We start from the raw sequence: 21,263 nt of genomic DNA, 5'->3' as shown, positions 1-21,263 counted from the left end.
CTTCTCAACCTTACTTACATGTTCCTTGTAGGTGGGTGGCCAAATCTGCATACAATACTCCAAATTAAGCTTCACCAACATAATTTCAATTTCACAATAACATCCCAAATCCTGTACTCAATACTTATATTTTGAAGTCCAATAAGTCAAAAGCTATCTTTACAACACTATCTATCTGTGGCAGCTCAGTATGGATCTGTATTCCCAGTTCCACTGCACTCCTCAGTGCCCTGTGAATTAATACCTCTGCAAGTGAAGGGACTATTAAAATAATTCAAGATGACTGAGTGTTGGTGCATTAAAATCATGGCATATACATATTCAGTTTACATTAACAGTTCTATGGAATTTTTTTAATAAAAATGACAGAAATAGCCAAGTTAATTTCAAAAGGAAACTGTATATTTTTAAAAAAATCACATCTAAAAGTTTTCTTTTACAATTGTCATACAAACTAACAGCAGTTTTAAATCAATATCCAGTGAAACACAGGCTGAAATTTAAGAATACCAGAGACAGTACAACATTATTAGGACAATAAGTTGCAAGTGGCATTAAATTAGGATTACCAGCTATTAATACCACTTTCTGGGAACTATTGCTAAAATTATGATCAGAAAATAAATCTTTCAAGACTTTTAAAAAATTACATTGCAAATCACACATTCTAGTCTCATCTCTCAGATCCAGGGTTAGCTATATATATACTTTGAATGGATCGTGTCAGCATCACAGAAAGTGGCATGAGCCAAAAGAGATATGGAAATTAGAAGCAATGTAAATAAAATGGGTTGCTCAATTTTTATTTAAGTATTCAATCAAATTTCTCCTTGCTGACACAACAGAGTTAAATATCAAGGTTGCTTCAACTTGAAGTTGCAACCTCTGGTTTTAAACTTTTGTTTAAATTGTTGCTCCTTAATGCCTCATGAAAATGATACACACACATTGTAGTTTGGCGACCCGTTACAATGCATCACTCTTATCTTCACGTTCTGGGGATTTGGGTGGTGCTTCCGATGGAGATGTTTTTCCTTCTCCTTCATCTGGGATTAAACCAAGAACAAAAGGAAACATTAAAAATACTTATTTATTACTTTGAATATGCACTCAGGGGCCACTCTTTTAGGTACACCTGTACACCTGTTAGTTAATAGAAATATTTAATTAGCCAATCATGTGGCAGGAACTCAATGCATAAAAGCATGCCAGCTAAATCAGAATCAGGTTTAATATCACCGGCATATTTCATGAAATTTGTTGTTATGCAGCAACAGGACATTGCAATACATAATAAAAAAACTGTAAATCACAGAAAATATATATACATATTTTAAAAGTTAAATATGTAGTGTTGGCACATGGCTAAGTGGTGGAGGCATTCGTCTAGTGATTTGAAGGTCGCTAGTTCGAGCCTTGGCTGAGGCAGTGTGTTGTGTCCTTGAGTAAGGCACTTAACCACACAATTCTCTGTGATGACACCGGTGCCAAGCTGTATGGGTCTAATGCCCTTCCCTTGGACAACATCAGTGGCATGGAGAGGGGAGACTTGCAGCATGGCAACTGCTGGTCTTCCATACAATCTTGCCCCAGGCCTGTGCCCTGGAAACCTTCCAAGGGGCAAATCCATGGTCTCATGAGACTAATGGATGCCTATAAATATGTAATGCAAAAAGAGAAACAAAATAGTGAGGTAGTGTTCATGGGTTCAAAGACATTTTAGGAATTGTACGGCAGAGGGGAAGAAGCTGCTTCCGAATCATTGAGTGTGTGTCTTCAGGCTCCCGTACCTCCTCCCTGATGGTAACAATGAGAAGAGGGCATGACCTGGGTGATGGGGGTCCTTAATGATGGATGCCGCCTTTTTGAGGCATCACTCCCTGTAGATGTCCAGGATGCTGGGGATCCTGTGCAGCAGCCAGTGAGAATGTTCTCCACAGTAAATCTGTAGAAATTTGCAAGTGTCTTTGGTGACATACCAAATCTCCTCAGATGCCTAATAAATTATAGCCATTGTCGTGCCTTCTTCGTAACTGCATCGGTACTTTGGGCCCAGGATAGATCGTCAGAGATCTAGACACATGCAATCAAAGTACATTGGCTGCTGATCATTAAGCCTTCTGCAAGTGCCTGGACAACCTATGGTTCACCATTAGCATATATGAAGAACTGCACAATGATTTGAAAGAAATCAGAGCATCTAGAACTGTGTGGCCCTCTGGGCAGTTTAAATTCTATTGCATCAGAAAATCCTCAGTACAAAGGCAGGAATTACTGTATTTTGTAATTGAAATTATTTTTGAACAAATTTGTCCCATAGTATTTCAGCTGAGGTAAGTAGTGTGTAATGACATTACCCTTTTGTCAGAGGGTGAAAATATATTGTTTTAGATTGCTGTAATTGTTTGCTGCCTCTAAAGAACAAAAATATGCCAGGAATTATGTGGCAATTTTATCACTTCACACTTTGTTGTAAGTTGAATGTAGAATAGGTTAAAGAAGATTGACATTCCACAATGTGAACTAGAGTCTCAGAAACTCTGTGCAGTGCAGGTCCCCGTTCTTCATTCAAAGAACGCACTTTACACAGCATGCTGTCGGAGCAGTGCTGCCCGGATAATCAAGGACACGACCCACCCAGCCAACACACTTTTCGTCCCTCTTCCCTCCGGGAGAAGGTTCAGGAGCTTGAAGATTCGTGCGGCCAGATTTGGGAACAGCTTCTTTCCAACTGTGATAGGACTGCTGAACGGATCCTGACCTGGATCTGGGCTGTACCCTCCAAATATCCAGACCCGCCTCTCTGTTTTTTTTGCACTCCCTTACTTTCCATTTTTCTATTTTCTATTTATGAGTTATAATTTAAATTTTTAATATTTACTATCGATTTGTAATCCAGGGAGCGGGAAGCGCAGAATCAATTACCGCTGTGATGATTGTACGTTCTAGTATCAATTGTTTGGCAACAATAAAGTGTAAGGTAAAGTAAAAGTAAAGATGAGAAAGCACGACCAAAGAGCTTCAAGTAATCATGTGCAAGAGGCCGACATACAAAGAATTCCGGGAAGAGTTTTCCCTGTTCAAACTTCTCCCAGTTTATTCTTACGTAACTCAAAACTGAGCTGAATAATCTATGGGGAAATTCCAACTTTCTGTCCCTCCCTATACTTTCAATGGTATGGTGAAAATTTTAAATCAGGGACATAAATGTACTGTGCTGGGACACCATTACAAACCTCATGGTGTCAGGTTCCTCTTCACACATGAAGCACATATTCAAGGTTAAAACTTACCTGAACTATCCGTGACACTTCAGTAACAGACATGGTAGCTGAAAATAGTTTAACAATGCATTATATTGTTGTTTAATGTATTCATTCACTGGTGTGTACTGTCAATGCAGGTGCTTGTTGTTTTGGTAGAGACATATCTCCACCTCACCACCCAAAAAGGCTTAGGATAAGGCAAAAAATCAATGAACTAGATGTTTTTATATGATAATATGGCAACATGGCTTTTTCTTAGTACTGTATTCCAAATTCATTTAATTACTTAAGTCAAATGCCCAAGGTGTCATGGAAATAGATTAGAAACTGTTTTCTCTGGATCAGTGACCCAGAACTCTTATTGGTAGTCATTAACACTACCACCTCTCATTTGTTTGTGTGTGTAGGAATTCAATTGCTTTACCAGTTACCTACCTATGTTCAGGGATAGCGCTGACAGTTTCTGTGGTAAATCCACTGAACTGCCTCCTGTTGGAGAGCCCAGGATATCAGGTAAGGCATTTCTGCGGCCCGTCCGGCCCGATGAGACAAAATCTGTGACAACAGGCTCCACATCAGTCATTTCTGAGTCGTCTCCTCATAGCAACAGCTGAAAGGAAAGAAGAATTGTGAAACAGTGGCATTTGATCATTGGACAAACTCACTCAATAAACTCAATCCCCTTCTGTTCCAGATGGTGGATCCTGTTTGTTACTCTCTCTGCTTTGGCTGGGTCCTGTCACTTTAACATTTAAATCATCTATACTCCTTCAGAGACATCACAGCAAATTGCGATCTTGTGCAATATTCCAAAGTGGTTAAGTTGTTTGAAACTTTTCCTGACACTTGTTTATTTATCTATTTACATGCTTATTTATTTATTGAGCTGAGCGTGGAATGGGTCCTTCAGGCCCTTTGAACTGCACCATCTAGCAACCCCTGATTTAACGCTAGTCTAATCACGAGACAACTTACAATGACTACCAGTTAACCGACCAACCAGTAGGTCTTTGGACTATGGACCAAACCGGAGCACATGGAGGAAACCTATGCGGTGATGGGGAGAACGTACAAACTGCAGTGGGAATTGAATTTGAGTTGCTGATACTATACAGCATCGTGCTAACCAGTACACTACCACGCTCCCTCTGAAGTTTTGATTCCACTGACTTCAAATGTCAGCCATCGATTCTCCATCACCTGTCCTATGCCATGACAAAATGTCAAACTCAATCTCACTTCACGGGGCAAGGGTGAAAAATTGAACTACCTGTCTCATGAAGCTTAGTGCTCTGGGAAACCCTGAACTAATATTTTCTTATCTGTGCCATCTGGAGGAAAGTGGTTGATAAGCTGACAGGGAGAAAATGAGTAAACACAGAGATTTAGAAATATTCTCTTTCTACAGGTTTTTTAAGACGTGTGGATAAACATAATGCTCCAAGGGGACCACAACCTTGTTGTTGGGTTTGAAGGCTTCAGGGCCTCAATGACGTGGAGAGCAAAGCTGGCTGGAGTCAGGGCTTGATGTTTTGGCCCATGCAGACAGGTCGAAGGGTAGAGGACAGACTAAGAGTGGTCCACCAGTCCTCCAGGTTTGGGTCAGGACCCTGACCGGTAAAACAAAACTTTTGCAGAAACAGCAATGAAGAATCCTTCTGCATCTGAATGCGACGGTATTCCTGAGTCTCCACCCACGATTTGCATGACTGACAGTAGTGAAAACTGAGAGGAAGCCACTGACATGATGAAGCAAGCCCTGAACACCACCAGAGAGTGAGGACCTTCACTGCTGCCCTAAACGCCAGCAGCTTAATGTAAGTAAAAGGATGAACATAATCTGATTCTTTCCTCATTTGTTCACCAAGTGTGATCTTTACTGACCAGAATCGCATTTATTCAACATCGTTAATAGTTCCTGCACTGAATGGTATCATTTCAGAGAAGATTTCACAAGCATTCCAGATCAGAGTTTTGCCCCTAATGTCATTTACAAATCAGATATGATTTTAAACATGGTGATTATTTCAATTATTTCAAATGCATTACGTCATCTGAATGTAAATTCCCCAGCTTCCGTGAAGGACTGAAACTTGTAGCTCTGAATCAATCACAATTCACTATGGGACACCAGATGGTTATTAACAATAACTCAAACACGAGGAAATCTGCAGATGCTGGAATTTCAAGCAATACACATAAAAGTTTCTGGTGTCGAGCAACACCGCGTCCAGTGCTCCCGATGTGGCCTTCTATATATTGGCAAGACCCAACGCAGACTGGAAGATTGTTTCGCTGAACACCTACGCTCTGTCTGCCAGAGAAAGCAGGATCTCCCAATGGCCACACATTTTCATTCCACATCCCATTCACATTCTGATATGTCTATCCACGGCCTCCTCTACTGTAAAGATGAAGCCACACTCAGGTTGGAGGAACAACACCTTATATTCCTTCTGGGTAGCCTCCAACCTGATGGCATGAACATTGACTTCTCAAACATCCACTAGTGCCCCACCTCCCCCTCATACCCCATTCGTTATTTATTTATATACACACATTATTTTTCTCTCTCTCTCCTTTTTCTCCCTCTGTCCCTCTCACTATAGCCCTTTCCCATCCTCTGGGCTTTTCCCCCCCTCCCCCTTTTTCTTTCTCCCTGGGCCTCCTGTCCCATGATCCTCTCATATCCCTTTTGCCAATCAACTGTCCAGCTCTTGGCTCTATCCCTCCCCCTCCTGTCTTCTCCTATCATTGTGGATCTCCCCCTCCCCCTCCCACTTTCAAATCTCTTACTAGCTCTTCTTTCAGTTAGTCCTGACGAAGGGTCTCGGCCCAAAACGTCGACTGTACCTCTTCCTAGAGATGCTGCCTGGCCTGCTGCGTTCACCAGCAACTTTTCTGTGTGTTAATTAACAATAACTGTTGTTCCTCCTCTGCCTTGTGGTACATCGGGTGGTAGCCCTGCTGTTTCTTTAGTATTTGTCAGTTTTTTACAAGACCGAGGTACTTGCTAGACACTCAACCCAGTACGGATGGAAAGTATGCAAGGAGCCGGTCGGACTCGAACCCAGGACCACTCACCTTGAAGCCAGTGCTAATGCCACTACACCACCAGCCAGCTAACTGGCAATAATAAATGGCTAACAATGGATCTGTTGCATTCTGCAATCAGGAATAACAGCAATTCCACCATATGCACTTAACTACAACTTGTAAACAAGTGGTTATTTAAATTTTATAAAATAAAGTTCTCCCAAATTTAGTATCTGCCAGTTAGACATTCTGTCATGAATCTGTCATCATTTGTACAGGCTGGAGACTCAGGAGAGAAGTACACTGAGCTGTGACTTATGCTTCAATATTAGTAATCTATCATAAGTTCTGCAGTTTACCTAAAACTTTCTGGACTTCAGTTAAACTGCATATTCAACTAATAAGAGATCAACTCTGTGTAATGATAAACTTTGGTTATTTTGGTTATTTACTTAAAACTGGTTCACACCTTTGTAAAATCTTCAGTATAGCCTTTTCATGAGAAGGTCCAAGGCACTTTTGCATTTATTAAACAACTATGCATTATATTGAAGTTTGCAATTTTTGCAATATATTATGAGCTGTCACAGTTCTTTGTCATATTTTTCATGATTGTAATGTGACATGTTGACGTAAGGCCAGGTTTTGTCTACCTTCATTCAATTTTAATCAGGGTAGTTGGATTGAATTCCTTGGTTTAATTTCTAGATGAAAACAATTCTGTAGCAAGATGATCAATAATTTTAATTAGACAAAAACATGGTACAGCAGTATCTAAATAATAATAGATTAAGAGTAGATCTTGGGAAGTTGCCACACAAAATCAGCGAATAATTTTATCTTCATGCGCAGTAGAGGGCATCCCAATATGCTGCAGCACTGTCTGGTATGGATACTGCACTGTGGCGGACAGGAGGCGCTACAAAACCACCCAATACATCACTGGCTCCAGCCTACCTGCCATCAAGGACATATATACAGAATGCTGTTAGAAAAAGGCCAGCTATATTATGATGGATCCTGCCTATCTTGCTTACGGACTGTTTGTCCCTCCATCTGGGAGGAGGCTTTGTAGCATCAATGCCAGGACCAGCAGGACTCAAACAGGGTTACTTTCTCCAAGCAGTAAGCGCCTTCAACCAATAAACCAGCCTTCCACAGCCCCACCACCACTACGTTATCATTTCCATGAGAGTCACCTGAGGTACAGACATTCCTGTATCTAGCATCACTTTATGTACCTGGGGTGGCATGGTAACGTATTGTTTAACACAGTGCCTTAAGGCTGATTTATACTCGTGCGTACCAGCTTACGCCGCAGCCTACGCAAGTGGGCTACGCCCTTGTGAGCATTTATACTTGTGCGTTGGTGTGTCTGCAATTCACCGTCAAAATGCTAGTTGGCGGTGGGGTTTCTGTGCCACTGTGTTGAGTTTCTTTGTGTTGAAACTCAACACGAAGAAGCTCGAACTTCAAATAATGGCGACTGAAACTGAAGGAGGGTGAATTTTCTGTGCTTGTCCGGCCACTGAGAGACATGGACGAGGAAATGTATTTCAAGCATCACACATCAAAGTTGCTGGTGAACGCAGCAGGCCAGGCAGCATCTCTAGGAAGAGGTGCAGTCGACGTTTCAGGCCGAGACCCTTCGTCAGGACTAACTGAAGGAAGAGTGAGTAAGAGATTAGGTACTTCAAATATTTTTGGATTTCGGCAGGTAGATTTGACGATTTGGTTCATCGTCTCCAACCATTTATTTTGCATCAATGTACGCACAGTATACTCAGAGACTGGCAATCACCATTCGAGTTTTAGCTTCAGGTGGAAGTCAACAGGCTGTAGCAGCTAGCTACAAACTGGCGTCAAGCACAGGGTCCTCCATAATTTCGGAGGTCTGTAAAGCTTTATGGAAAGCATTGCAGCCAGAGTTCCTTCGCTGCCCTTCAGTCGCCCAATAGCAACCTATTGCAGCGTAGGAGGAAATGCGATGCTACCAAGCGGACCAATCACAGTCGTTGCGACGTGTAGTTACATTTTGGGAGAGCTACGCATTAAGCTATGGCGTAGGGTTCGGCGTAGAGTACAGCACAGGGTACACGGCTACACTGTACTTACGGTGTACATTTGATGTACAAGTATAAATCAGCTTTTACAGTACCAACGACGCGGACTCATTCCCGCCCCTGTCTGTAAGGAGTTTGTATGTTCACCCCGTGACTGCATGGGTTTCCTCCGGGTGCTCCGGTTTCCTCTCACAGTATACTTTTTATACTTTATACTTTATTGTCACCAAACAATTGATAATAGAACGTACAATCGTCACAGCGATATTTGATTCTGCACTTCCCGCTCCCTGTATTACAAATATTAAATATTAAAAATACTAAAAATAGTAAAAATTAGTAAATATAAAAATTTACATTATAAATCATAAATAGAAAATAGAAAAATGGAAAGCAAGGTAGTACAAAAAAACTGAGAGGCGGGTCCGGATATTTGGAGGGTACGGCCCAGATCCGGGTCACGATCCGTTCAGCAGTCTTATCACAGTTGGAAAGAAGCTGTTCCCAAATCTGGCCGTACGAGTCTTCAAGCTCCTGAGCCTTCTCCTGGAGGGAAGAGGGATGAAAAGTGTGTTGGCTGGGTGGGTCGTGCCCCTGATTATCCTGGCAGCACTGCTCCGACAGCGTGCGGTGTAAAGTGAGTCCATGGACGGAAGATTGGTTTGTGTGATGTGCTGTGCTATGTTCACGATCTTCTGCAGCTTCTTTCGGTCTTGGACAGGACAACTTCCATACCAGGTTGTGATGCACCCTAGAAGAATGCTTTCTACAGTGCAGCTATAAGAATTAGTGAGGGTTTTAGCGGACAGGCCAAATTTCTTTAGTTTTCTCAGATGTAAAGGTACTGGTGGGCCTTCTTGGCAGTGAACTCTGCTTGGTTGGACCAAGTCAGGTCATTTGTGATATTGACACCGAGGAACTTAAAGCTTTTGACCTGTTCCACATGTGCACCGCCGATGTAAATTGGGTCGTGCGGTCCGCTACTCCTTCTGAAGTCAACAACCAATTCCTTCATCTTGCTGACGTTGAAGGATAGGTTATTGTCTTCACACCATGCCACCAGGTTCTTAATTTCCCCTCTGTACTCAAACACATCATTACCTGAAATACGGCCTACAATTGTGTCAATCCCAAGCCGTACCAGTTGGCAGGTTTATTGGTCATTGTGATAAGGCTAGGATTAAAATCGGAGGGTTACTGGGCGGTGAGGCTTGAAGGGGTGGGAGGGTGTGTTCCGTGATGTATCTCTAAATAAATAAATATAATCACTCTTTGTATATGAAATATCTTGGAATCAGAATCAGGTTTATTGACACCAGCTTGTGTTGTGAAATTTGTTAACTTCACAGCAGCAGTTCAATGCAATATATTATAATATAGAAAGAAAAATAAGTAAGTCAATTCCAGTAAGTGTGTATATACATGTGTGCATATTGAATAGATTTAAAAGAGGGCAAAACAGAAATAATATATTTAAAGATTGAGGTATTGTTCATATATTATGTATTTATATTTATGTGTTTTTTCTAATTATTATGTTCTTTATCTTAGTGTGCATTAGATCTGGCATAACAATTATTTCATTCTCCTTTACTCTTGTTAAATAGCATTAAACAATCTTGAACCTCTATTCACCGACTTTGAAAACGTCAGCACACAAGTCTATTGCCAGCAGAGGTCGCTATTTATTTAGATTCAGGGCGAAAAAGTTTCTCTGCTGATCTATGGTTTGAAGGACATTCTTGCTACCAATTTGAAATAAGCATCTCAGGTTCATTCTCCACAGAGAAAGGACACAGGCAAAGGTCAGAAGTATTACAGACTGTGCTAGTTAAATATTTAGTTCCTCCTGGCTCCACTACAAGATGAGAAGTTATCTTCTGAGCTGCATCCTCCATGGCTCAGTGCCTGAGATTTTATTGCCACGTGCCTCTAACACCGACCAGAGGACAACATGGACAGCACATGTCGTCATCAGTCACACCGTGAATTCTGAAACTTGCCATCTCATATTGACTTACAGAATGGGATGTGGGGCGCTAGATGAGGTGCCATCTTTCATGGAAAAAAGCCCAGTCGACGTTTCGGGCCAAAACCCTTTGGCGGGACTGGAGGAAAAAAGCTGAGGAGTAGATTTGAAAGTTGAGGGGAGGGGAGAGAGAAACGCCAGGCGATAGGTAAAACTTGGAGGGGGAGGAATGAAGCAAAGAGCAAAGAAGTTGATTGGTGAAAGTGACAGAAGGCCATGAAAGAAGGAAGAAAGGGGGTGGGGTGGGGGGGAGGAGCACCAGAGGGAGGCAATGGGCAGGCAAGGAGATAACATGAGAGAGGGACAAGGGGATGGGAAATGGTGAAGGCGGGGAGGCATTACTGGAACTTTGAGAAATTGATTTTCATGTCATCAGGTTGGAAGCTACCCAGACGGAATATAAGGCGTTGTTCCTCCAACCTAAGTGTGGCCTCATCACAACAGTGCAGGAGGCCATGATTGGTCATATGGATGCCAAAGGGTTTCGGCTCAAAACTTCAACTGTATTTTTTCCATAGATACTGCCTGGCCTGCTAAGTTCCTCCAGCACTTTTTGTGTGTTGCTCGGATTTCCAGCATCTGCACATTTTCTCTTGTTTGCCATCTTTCATGTTGGCACATCTAACCCCTCATGCTATGCCAAAAATGTTCAGTTCCTGATTTTGTTTCTGCTTGCCTACATTTTTATTCATTTATTTTCCCTTATCGTCTTTCTCTTGGGGTGATGGGGCAGAGATGTGTCTCTACCAAAGGAAGTGTAAGCCACTCCTTCCCTCTGCTAGCCTGCATATCACCCTTGGCAAAGGTATAGCACCTGCTTAGCCCCCTGATCAGGGTCATGTGAAGCAGCCGGTGCATATCACCAGTCCTGGTTTTGCGACCACTGACACCAGGCAGACAATCTCTGAAGGGTATGATGATGGCTGGGGTCACCCGTCTTGTAAAGATACTGCCCAGAAGAAAGTAACGACAAACCACTTCAGTAGAAAAACTTGCCAGGAACAATCACGGTCAAGACCATGACCACCCATGTCATACGACACGACACATAATGATGGTGATGACCTTTCTTTTGCTCCTTTTTTCACATTAGCTCTTTGGTAGCTTTTTTCAACCATTTTTTTCATCAGTTTCATTATCCTTCAGTTTTGATGAAGATTAAATTCAAATACCAGTCATTTTTCTTTACTGGTGCTGAAAATGTACTGTTCCATTTTCATATATTGTCTTCGTGTTTGGGTTGAAGCATCAGATGAATGGTTATAAAACTCCATTGCTGTATCTAGCAGACTGAAAGAAGCTTCTATAACAAAATAGAATAAGATGGAAAACCAGAGCAGCTCTGATTTCTTTCTCTGACCTTTTTAGATTGACATCCTATTTCCATGGTGATGATCAGATGACAATATTTTGAAAGCCCAGTAATGCCCACAGTTTAATATCAGGTTGCATTTTAAATAAGGAGCATGCTACAACCCAGTAACGCTGAGTCACAACAACTCTCCAAACCTGATTATTCTTATTTGCCATTGACGGCCTCTTGAGTTCCCCTCAAATTAGCAGAGGCTTAGTACTGGTCTGATAGCAGCCTGTATTTCAACCACTCTTCACTCATGAGATGCCCATGATCGCTTCTTTTCAGTTAAAGCTCTTTAAAACATTGGAACTAAATCCCACAATTATATTTGATGCTTTGAATTCAGGGATCTTGAATTAGTTTATTTGACAATAATGATTCCTTAATTGGTTCCTTAAGGTTGTTATAGCCCGGGATAAACTCCCACTAGCTACCAGGTGCCAGGGTACGGGATGTCTCGGATCGGGTCCTGAATATTCTAAAGGGGGAGGGTGAGCAGCCAGTTGTCTTGGTACGTGTTGGTACCAATGACATAGATAGGACAAAGGAGGAGGTCCTGAAGAGAGATTTCCAAGAGTTAGGAAGGAAGCTGAGAAGCAGGACCTCCAGGGTAGTAATCTCGGGATTGCTACCTGTGCCACGTGCTAGCGAGGGCAAGAGTAATCGGATCAGGCAGATAAATGTGTGGCTGAGAGACTGGTGTAGGGGGCAGGGCTTCAGATTCTTGGATAATTGGGATCTCTTCTGGGGGAAGTATGACCTGTTCAAAAAGGACCGGTTACACCTGAACCCGAAGGGGACCAATATCCTGGCAGGAAAGTTTAATAGAGCTGTTAGGGAGGGTTTAAACTAATTTGGCAGAGGGGTGGGAACCAGAATGATAGAGCGGAGGAAGGAGAAAACAGAAATAAATCTAAGATAGTGAGCAGTAAAGGTGTCAGGAAAGACAGGCAGGTGATGGGGCAAATGCGTAGCCATTGGGATGAGTTACAGTGCAATAAAGTTGCAGTGAAATCAAAGCAAGAAGTATCAAATACTGGTCTTAAGGTGTTGTACTTAAATGCACGCAGCATAAGGAATAAGGTGGTGATCTTGTTGTACAGCTACAGATTGGCAGGTATGATATTGTGGCCATCACTGAGACCTGGCTAAAGGATGCATGTCTCTGGGAGCTGAACGTCCAAGGATACACGGTGTATCAGAAGGATAGGAAGGTAGGCAGAGGGGGAGGCGTGGCTTTATTGGTAAGAAATGATATTAAATCATTAGAAAGAGGATCGGAAGGTGCAGAATCTTTATGGGTTGAGCTAAGAAATAGCAGGGGTAAAAGGACCCTGATGGCAGTTATTTATAGGCCTCCAAACAGCTGCAGGGATGTGGACTACAAATTACAACTGGAAATAGAAAAGGCTTGTCAGAAGGGCAGTGTTATGATAATTGTGGGGGATTTTAACATGCGAGTAGATTGGGAAAATCAGGTCGGCACTGGATCTCAAGAGAGAGAATTTGTAGAATGTCTGCGAGATGGCTTTTTAGAACAGCTTGTTGTTGAGCCCACTAGGGGATCAGCTGTACTGGATTGGGTATTGTGTAATGAACCGGAGGTGATTGGAGAGATTGAGGTGAAGGAACCCTTAGGAGGCAGTGATCATAACATGATTGAGTTCACTGTGAAATTAGAAAAAGAGAAGCCGAAATCTGATGTGTCAGTATTTCAGTGGAGTAAAGGAAATTACAGTGGCATGAGAGAGGAACGGCCAAAGTTGACTGGAAAGAGACACTGGCGGGAAAGACAGCAGAGCAGCAGTGGCTGGAGTTTATGCAAGAAATGAGGAATGTGCAAGACAGGTATATTCCAAAAAAGAAGAAATTTTCGAGTGGAAAAAGGATGCAACCGTAGTTGACAAGAGAAGTCAAAGCCAAATTTAAAGCAAAAGAGAGAGCATACAAGGAAGCAAAAATTAGTGGGAAGAGAGAGGATTGGGAAGTTTTTAAAACCTTACAAAAGGAAACCAAGAAGGTCATTAAGAGAGAAAAGATTAACTATGAAAGGAAGCTAGCAAATAATATCGAAGAGGATACTAAGAGCTTTTTCAAGTATATAAAGAGTAAAAGACAGGTGAGAGTAGATATAGGACCGATAGAAAATGATGTTGGAGAAATTGTAATGGGAGATGAGGAGATGGCAGAGGAACTGAACAAGTATTTTGTATCAGTCTTCACTGAGGAAGACAGCAGTATACCGGACACTCAAGGGTGGCAGGGAAGAGAAGTGTGCGCAGTCAAAATTACGACAGAGAAAGTACTCAGGAAGCTGAATAGGCTAAAGGTCGATAAATCTCCTGGACCAGATGGAATGCACCCTCGTGTTCTGAAGGAGGTAGCTGTGCAGATTGTGGAGGCATTAGCGATGATCTTTCAAAAGCCGATAGATTCTGGCATGGTTCCGGAGGACTGGAAGATTGAAAATGTCACTTCGCTATTTAAGAAGGGGGCAAGGAAGCAAAAAGGAAATGATAGACCTGTTAGCTTGACATCGGTGGTTGGGAAGTTGTTGGAGTCGATTGTCAAGGATGAGGTTACAGAGTACCTGGAGGCATATGACAAGATAGGCAGAACTCAGCATGGATTCCTTAAAGGAAAATCCTGCCTGACAAACCTATTACAATTTTTTGAGGAAATTACCAGTAGGCTAGACAAGGGAGATGCAGTGGATGTTGTATATTTGGATTTTCAGAAGGCCTTTGACAAGGTGCCACACATGAGGCTACTTAACAAGATAAGAGCCCATGGAATTATGGGAAAGTTACATACGTGGATAGAGCGTTGGCTGATTGGCAGGAAACAGAGAGTGGGAATAAAGGGATCCTATTCTGGCTGGATACCCTTAAAGTTAACCTCCAGGTTGAGTCAGTAGTGAAGAAGGCGAATGCAATGTTGGCATTTATTTCTAGAGGAATAGAGTATAGGAGCAGGGATGTGATGTTGAGGCTCTATAAGGCGCTGGTGAGACCTCACTTGGAGCACTGTGGGCAGTTTTGGTCTCCTTATTTAAGAAAGGATGTGCTGACGTTGGAGAGGGTACAGAGAAGATTCACTAGAATGATTCCGGGAATGAGAGGGTTAACATATGAGGAACATTTGTCCGCTCTTGGACTGTATTCCTTGGAGTTTAGAAGAATGAGGGGAGACCTCATAGAAACATTTCGAATGTTAAAAGGCATGGACAGAGTGGATGTGGCAAAGTTGTTTCCCATGATGGGGGAGTCTAGTACGAGAGGGCATGACTTAAGGATTGAAGGGCGCCCTTTCAGAACAGAAATGCGAAGAAATTTTTTTAGTCAGAGGGTGGTGAATCTATGGAATTTGTTGCCACGGGCAGCAGTGGAGGCCAAGTCATTGGGTGTATTTAAGGCAGAGATTGATAGGTATCTGAGTAGCCAGGGCATCAAAGGTTATGGTGAGAAGGCAGGGGAGTGGGACTAAATAGGAGAAAATGGATCAGCTCATGATAAAATGCCAGAGCAGACTCGATGGGCCGAATGGCCTACTTCTGCTCCTTTGTCTTATGGTCTTATGGTCTAAATGCCCCCAAAGGCTTGTGTCTCAAATAGCCTCTAATAACCAAGTCCAGCTCCTGGCCTTCATGTATTGCTAAGCTACTAAGCTTGCTGGAACCATTTCTACCAACAGGAGAAGAGGCAAAGGCAGGTTACTGGCTTCTTAAAACCAGTTGCTTTGGGCAGATGGGGCTCATCAGCACTGGTTGGCAGTTCATCTAGGAGAAGGAAAACTCTGATCACAAACCTCTATGCTAGTTCTATACCCACTCATGGGGAAGACTTTGTGAATAAACCCCGAGGAAATATCCAAAGCTGGAATCCCAAAGGCAGTCCTGTGTTGAGCTCAACACTCACTAGCAACTCCTGCGATGCTGCTATTGGTTTCTGCCGCTAATTTAGATTCAACAGCTGCGTGGAAAGGGGGAAGCTGCTATGTGGGCAAGAGCTTGTTCTCCAAATTGTACTGCCCTGTCTCATTAGGCAGCTGGAACACAACATCCATGTTCGACTCTGACCAAGCTGCAGAGGGTTGTAGATTTAGCCGACTCCATCTTGGGTACTAGCCTACAAAGTACCCAGGACATCTCCAAGGAACAGTACCTCAGAAAGGCAGCATCCATTATTAAGGACCTCCAGCACCCAGGGCATGCCCTTTTCTCACTGTTACCATCAGGTAAGAGGTACAGAAGCCTGAAGGAACACACTCAGCGATTCAGGAACAGCTTCTTCCCCTCTGCCATCCAATTCATAAATGGACATTGAACCCTTGAACACTATCTCACTTTTTAAATATATATTATTTGTGTTTTTGCACGATTTTTAATCTATTCAATATATGTATACTGCAACTGATTGATTTATTTATTATTATTATTATCTCTTCTATATTATGTATTGCATTGAACCGCTGCTGCTAAGTTAACAAATTTCATGACACATGCCGTTGATAATAAACCTGATTCTGATTCTGATTCTGATTCTGATTTCTTGTTGCCAAATCCTAAACATAATACAGCTTTAATTTCTGAAAACAATTATCTTTTTAAGACCATAAGACATTAGAGTAGAATTAAGCCAATTAGCCCAGTGAGTCTGTTCCATCATTTGATAATGACTGATTTATTTTTCCTCTCAACCCCATTCCCTGCCTTCTCCCTGTAAACTTTGATGTCCTGACTAATCAAGAACCTATCAAGCTCTGCTTTCAATACACCAAATGACTGATCAAATTATGAAGACTTTAAAATAATCTAACACTTAAAAAGTTTTTTTTAAATTGCTTATGGTACACAATTCAGAAAACAAACACATGATTTATGATGCAATATTTACATTTTTTATGTGCCTCAATAAAGTCTTCACCTACAAATGCGTACTGGGGAAGGAGAAATCAATTAGCCTTGATTGGTTGTTAATAAAAGTCTTTTTGCTGAAAACATTTAAAATGCTTGCAGAAACGTCCATTAAGTAGCTTAGGAAATAGAAAGCTTAGACAAGTTTTCACATTGAATGTTTAGATACAAGTTCCCAGAAGCACTGGTTGTCAGAGAATTCTGAAAATAGGTCAGGTGGTTTGTATTTCAATTTCTAATTTTAGTAGTGTTGAAGCAACCTAGCTAATGGTAAATCAGCAATATAACCATTTTGTAGTTAATAATACTTATAAGTTATCATTTTGCCTTTAATTGTTTGAAATATATGCTGTATACTGAAACCATTTCCAATTGTACTTATATACTTAGTTACTGCCCTTTATGCTGCTGGCATTTAGGGCAGCAATAAAGGTCCTCCATCTCTGTCTGTCCTTGGCCATCTTCTCTATTGTGGTTCAGGGTCCTCACTTATGCCTCTGTGGTGTCAAGCTGTCTTTGGTTTCCCGCATTTCCTCTGTCTTTCAGGGGTCCAGTGGAGTGCTGCCTTGATGATGGAAGCTGCTTTCTCTTCTCAGCACGTGGCCAATCCATCTCTAATATTTCCTCATGATGATTGTGGCCACGTCCTCCAAAGGAGTAGGGTGTGATTGGAGATATTTCTTGGCCGGAAAATACAGAAGATCTTCCAGAGGCTCATGATGTGAAGTGACGACGTTTTGGTAAGATCGCTCCCTATCATTTGCCAGCACTCTGAACAATACAAGAGTGTGGACAGAACACAGCTCTGGTACAACTTCACCATGGTGTAAATGCTGTACTTGCTGGATCACCATATGTTGCTCATTGATCTGAAGATGCTTCTAGCTTTGGATGTTATCCTTACTCCCACCATCCTGCTGAATGATGCTGCCCAAGAAGGTGAATCTGCTGGTGTTAGTAAGTCAAAGCCATATGCCTTGTTGGAAGGAGACTCTACATTGAGGGTCATGGTGTCAGGTCTTTCATTTGCAAAATAAAGCACATCCATCAATATCCCAACAAAGAAAAAATAAACAGTTACATCACACTACTCTCCGATTAAAAGAAAGCAAATTCACTTTATAATTTCTATTTCATTACTTCAAATGAAGAGAACTGGAATGATGTTACTTTTCTACTGTGGCCTGCCTCCAATATATCATGGTTTGGACTAAGGTTACCTCTAAGTGATGGTTCCACAATAAACTCTCCGAACCTACACTTCTATTCACTTTGGACCCCCATATACATGCATGCTAACACACAAAGTTCAAAGTAAATTTATTATCAAAGTACATATGTACCACCAGTTACAACCCTGAGATTTATTCTCTGTGGGCATACTTAATAAATCCATAATAGAATAATAAGCTTTATAGAATCAATGAAAGACTGCACCAGCTTGGGCATTCAACCAGCGTACGAAAGACAACAAACTGCAAGTACAAAAAGAAATAACTAATAATAACAAATAGATAAATACCAATAAATACCAAGGATACGAGTTGAAGTGGTCTTGAAAGTGAGTCCATAGGTAGTGGAAACATTTCAATGATGGGACAAGTGAAGTTGAGTGACAATATCCCCTTTGGTTCAAGAGCCTGATGGTTGAGTGGTAATAATTGTTCCTGAAACTGGTGATGTGAGTCCTGAGGCTGTTGTACATTCTTCCTGATGGCAGCAGTAAGAAGAGAGCATGACCAGGCTAGTGGGGTCACTGATGATGGATGCTACTTTCTTGTGACAATAGATGGTGTAAATGTGCTCAATGGCGGGGAGGGCTTTACTGGTGATGAACTGGGTCATATCCTCTATTTTTTTGTAGGATTTTCAGTTCAAGGGGTTTGGTGTTTCCAGGCAGTGAAGCAGCCAGACAATATATACTCCACCCACATCTATAGAAGTTTGTCGAAGTTCTAGATGTCATGCCGAATCTTCACAAACTTCTAAGGAGGTGGGGCGCTACCGTGCTTTATTCATCATTGCACTTACGTGTTGGGCTCAGAGCAGGTCACCTGAAATACTAACACCGAGGAATTTAAAGTTGCTGACCTTCTCCACCTCTGATCTTCCAATGATGACTGGATTATGGACCTCTGGTTTCCTCCTCTTCAAGTCAATAACCAGCTCATTGGTCTTACTGCTATTAAGGGGTTGTTGTTGTGGCACCACTCAGCCAGATTTTTAACCTCCCTCCTATATACCGATTCGGCCCACAACAGTGGTGTTGTCAGCAAACTTGAATATGGCATTGGAGCGTGCTTGGTCACACAGACTTAAGTGTAAAGTGAGTAGAGCAGGGGGCTAAGCACACAGCCTTGTGGTGCATCAGTGCTGATGGAAATCGTGGGGGGGATGTTGCTGCCCATCTGAACTGACTGGAGTCTGCAAATGAGGAAACCAAGGATTCAATTGCACAAGGAGACATTGAGGCCAAGGTCTTGAACTGTAGTCAATAAAGAGCATACTGATGTTCCAGGGTTCCGTGAAGAGCCAGTGAAATGGATTCAGTTGTGGACTTGCTGTGCCAGTAGGCAAATTGGAGTGGTGGTTTCTCCGGCAGGAGTTGATATGTTTCATCATCAACCTCTCAAAACACTTCATCGCCATGGACGTAAGTGCTAGTGGATGATATTCATTGAGGCAGGTTGCCATGTTTTCCTTAGGCCCTGGTATAACTGAAGCCTGCTTGAAGCAGTTGAGTACCTCAGACTGCCGAAGTGAGAGGTTAAAAATCTCAGTGAACAGTCTGGCCAGTTGATCAGGACAAGTTTGTAATATTCGGCAACATGTCCCATCTGAGCTGGATGCTTTCCGTGGGTTCACCCTCCTGCAAGATGCTCTCAAGTCGGCCTCAGAGACTGAAATCACAGGGTCATCATGTGGCAGTTTGTGATAGCTCCTCCAAGTTTTGATGGTCAAAGCGAGCATGGAAGGCATTGAGCTCATCTGGAAGCGAAGCCTTGTTGTCACCTATGTTGCTGTGGCAGTTTGTGATAGCTCCTCCAAGTTTTGATGGTCAAAGCGAGCATGGAAGGCATTGAGCTCATCTGGAAGCGAAGCCTTGTTGTCACCTATGTTGCTTGATTTCACTTTGAAAGAGGTGATAGTATTCAGACACTGCCACGGCTGTCGAGCATCCTTCATTGCTTCAAGTTTAGTCCAGTATGGCCACTTTGCCTGTGAGATAGCTTTCTGGACACCTTACCTGGCTCTCTTGTAACTTTCTTGATTGCCAGAATTGAGTGCCTCTGATATCGCCCTCAAAAGAGACTGCAGATCTCATGGTTCATCCAGGGCTTCTAGTTGGGGAAGACGCTGAACAATTTTGTGGGGACAAGATCTTCTATGACTGCTTTTATAAAGTCCATAACAATTGTGGTGTATTCTTTCAGATCCGCAGATGAGTCCTTGAACATGGCCTGATGCAAGGCCACGCCTTTGTCTTTCACCACCACCTCTTTGTTGTCCTAATCTCTGGAGCTTTGCCTGTGTGCAGGTAGGACACCCAAGTAATCAGATTTCCCTGCTTCCCGAACATTACCTACCCCTCCAACTACCTTTGTATCATCTGCAACCTTGACCACAAAGCCATCAATTCCATCATCCAAACCATTGACATATAATGTGAAAAGAAGTGGTACCAATACCATCCCCTGTGAAACACCATTTGTCACCAGCAGTCAACCAGAACATGCCCCCTTTATTTGGACTATTTGCCTCCTATCAATCAGCCAAACTTTATCCATTATAGTAACTTTCCTGTAATACCATGGGCTCTTAGCAACACTCACAACACGCTGGAGGAACTCAGCAGGTCGGGCAGCATCCGTGGAAACGACCAGTCAATGTTTTGGGCCAGAACCCTTCGTTAGGACTGAAGAGGGAAGGGGCAGAGGCCCTATAAAGAAGGTGGGGGGAGGGTGGGAAGGAGAAGGCTAGTAGGTGTCAGGTGAAAAACCAGTAAGGGGAAAGATAAAGGGGTGGGGGAGGGGAAGCGGGGAGGTGATAGGCAGGAAAGGTGAAGAAGGAATAGGGGAAAGCACAATGGGTAGTAGAAGGAGGCGGAACCATCAGGGAGGTGATAGGCAGCTGGAGGAGGGGGCAGAGTGAAACTGGGATGGGGGAAGGGAGGGGGAGGGTTCTCCAACTTCTGGTAATTCCCTCCCCCTCCTGTTCCCCCATCCCAGTTTCACTCTACCCCCTCCTCCAGCTACCTATCACCTCTCTCACGGTTCCGCCTCCTTCTACTATCCATTGTGTTATCCCCTATTCCTTCTTCGACTTTCCTATCTATCCCCTCCCCCACCCCTTTATCTTTCCCCTTACTGGTTTTTCCACCTGGAACCTACCAGCCTTCTTCTTCCCACCCTCCCCCTACCTTCTTTATAGGGCGTCTACCCCTTCCCCCTACAGTCCTGACGAAGGGTTCCGGCCCGAAACGTTGACTGATCGTTTCCACAGATGCTGCCCGACCTGCTGAGTTCCTCCAGCGTGTTGCGAGTGTTGTTTTGTCCCCAGCATCTACAGAGAATTTTGTGTTTACCATGGCCTCTTA

At 42.8% G+C, this 21,263-nt stretch overlaps 1 protein-coding gene across 1 annotated transcript in view; it reads right to left on the bottom strand.

Annotated features, from left to right (window-relative positions):
* Positions 1-380: 380 nt before the first annotated feature.
* Positions 381-21,263, bottom strand: part of pkib (protein kinase (cAMP-dependent, catalytic) inhibitor beta) — a 79,813-nt gene continuing 58,930 nt past the window's right edge. Inside the window, exons 2-3 of the mRNA XM_063070479.1 lie at positions 3,702-3,876; positions 381-1,046 (exon numbers count right to left, since the gene is read on the bottom strand). Of these exons, the coding sequence (XP_062926549.1) occupies positions 967-1,046; positions 3,702-3,849 (228 nt within the window). The 5' untranslated portion in view covers positions 3,850-3,876 and the 3' untranslated portion in view covers positions 381-966. The remainder of the gene's footprint in view (positions 1,047-3,701; positions 3,877-21,263) is intronic.

Source organism: Mobula hypostoma, chromosome 2 (genome assembly GCF_963921235.1).
Source record: "Mobula hypostoma chromosome 2, sMobHyp1.1, whole genome shotgun sequence".
NCBI classification, from domain to species: Eukaryota; Metazoa; Chordata; class Chondrichthyes; order Myliobatiformes; family Myliobatidae; genus Mobula; species Mobula hypostoma.
This window is presented reverse-complemented; position numbering and strand designations above follow the sequence as displayed.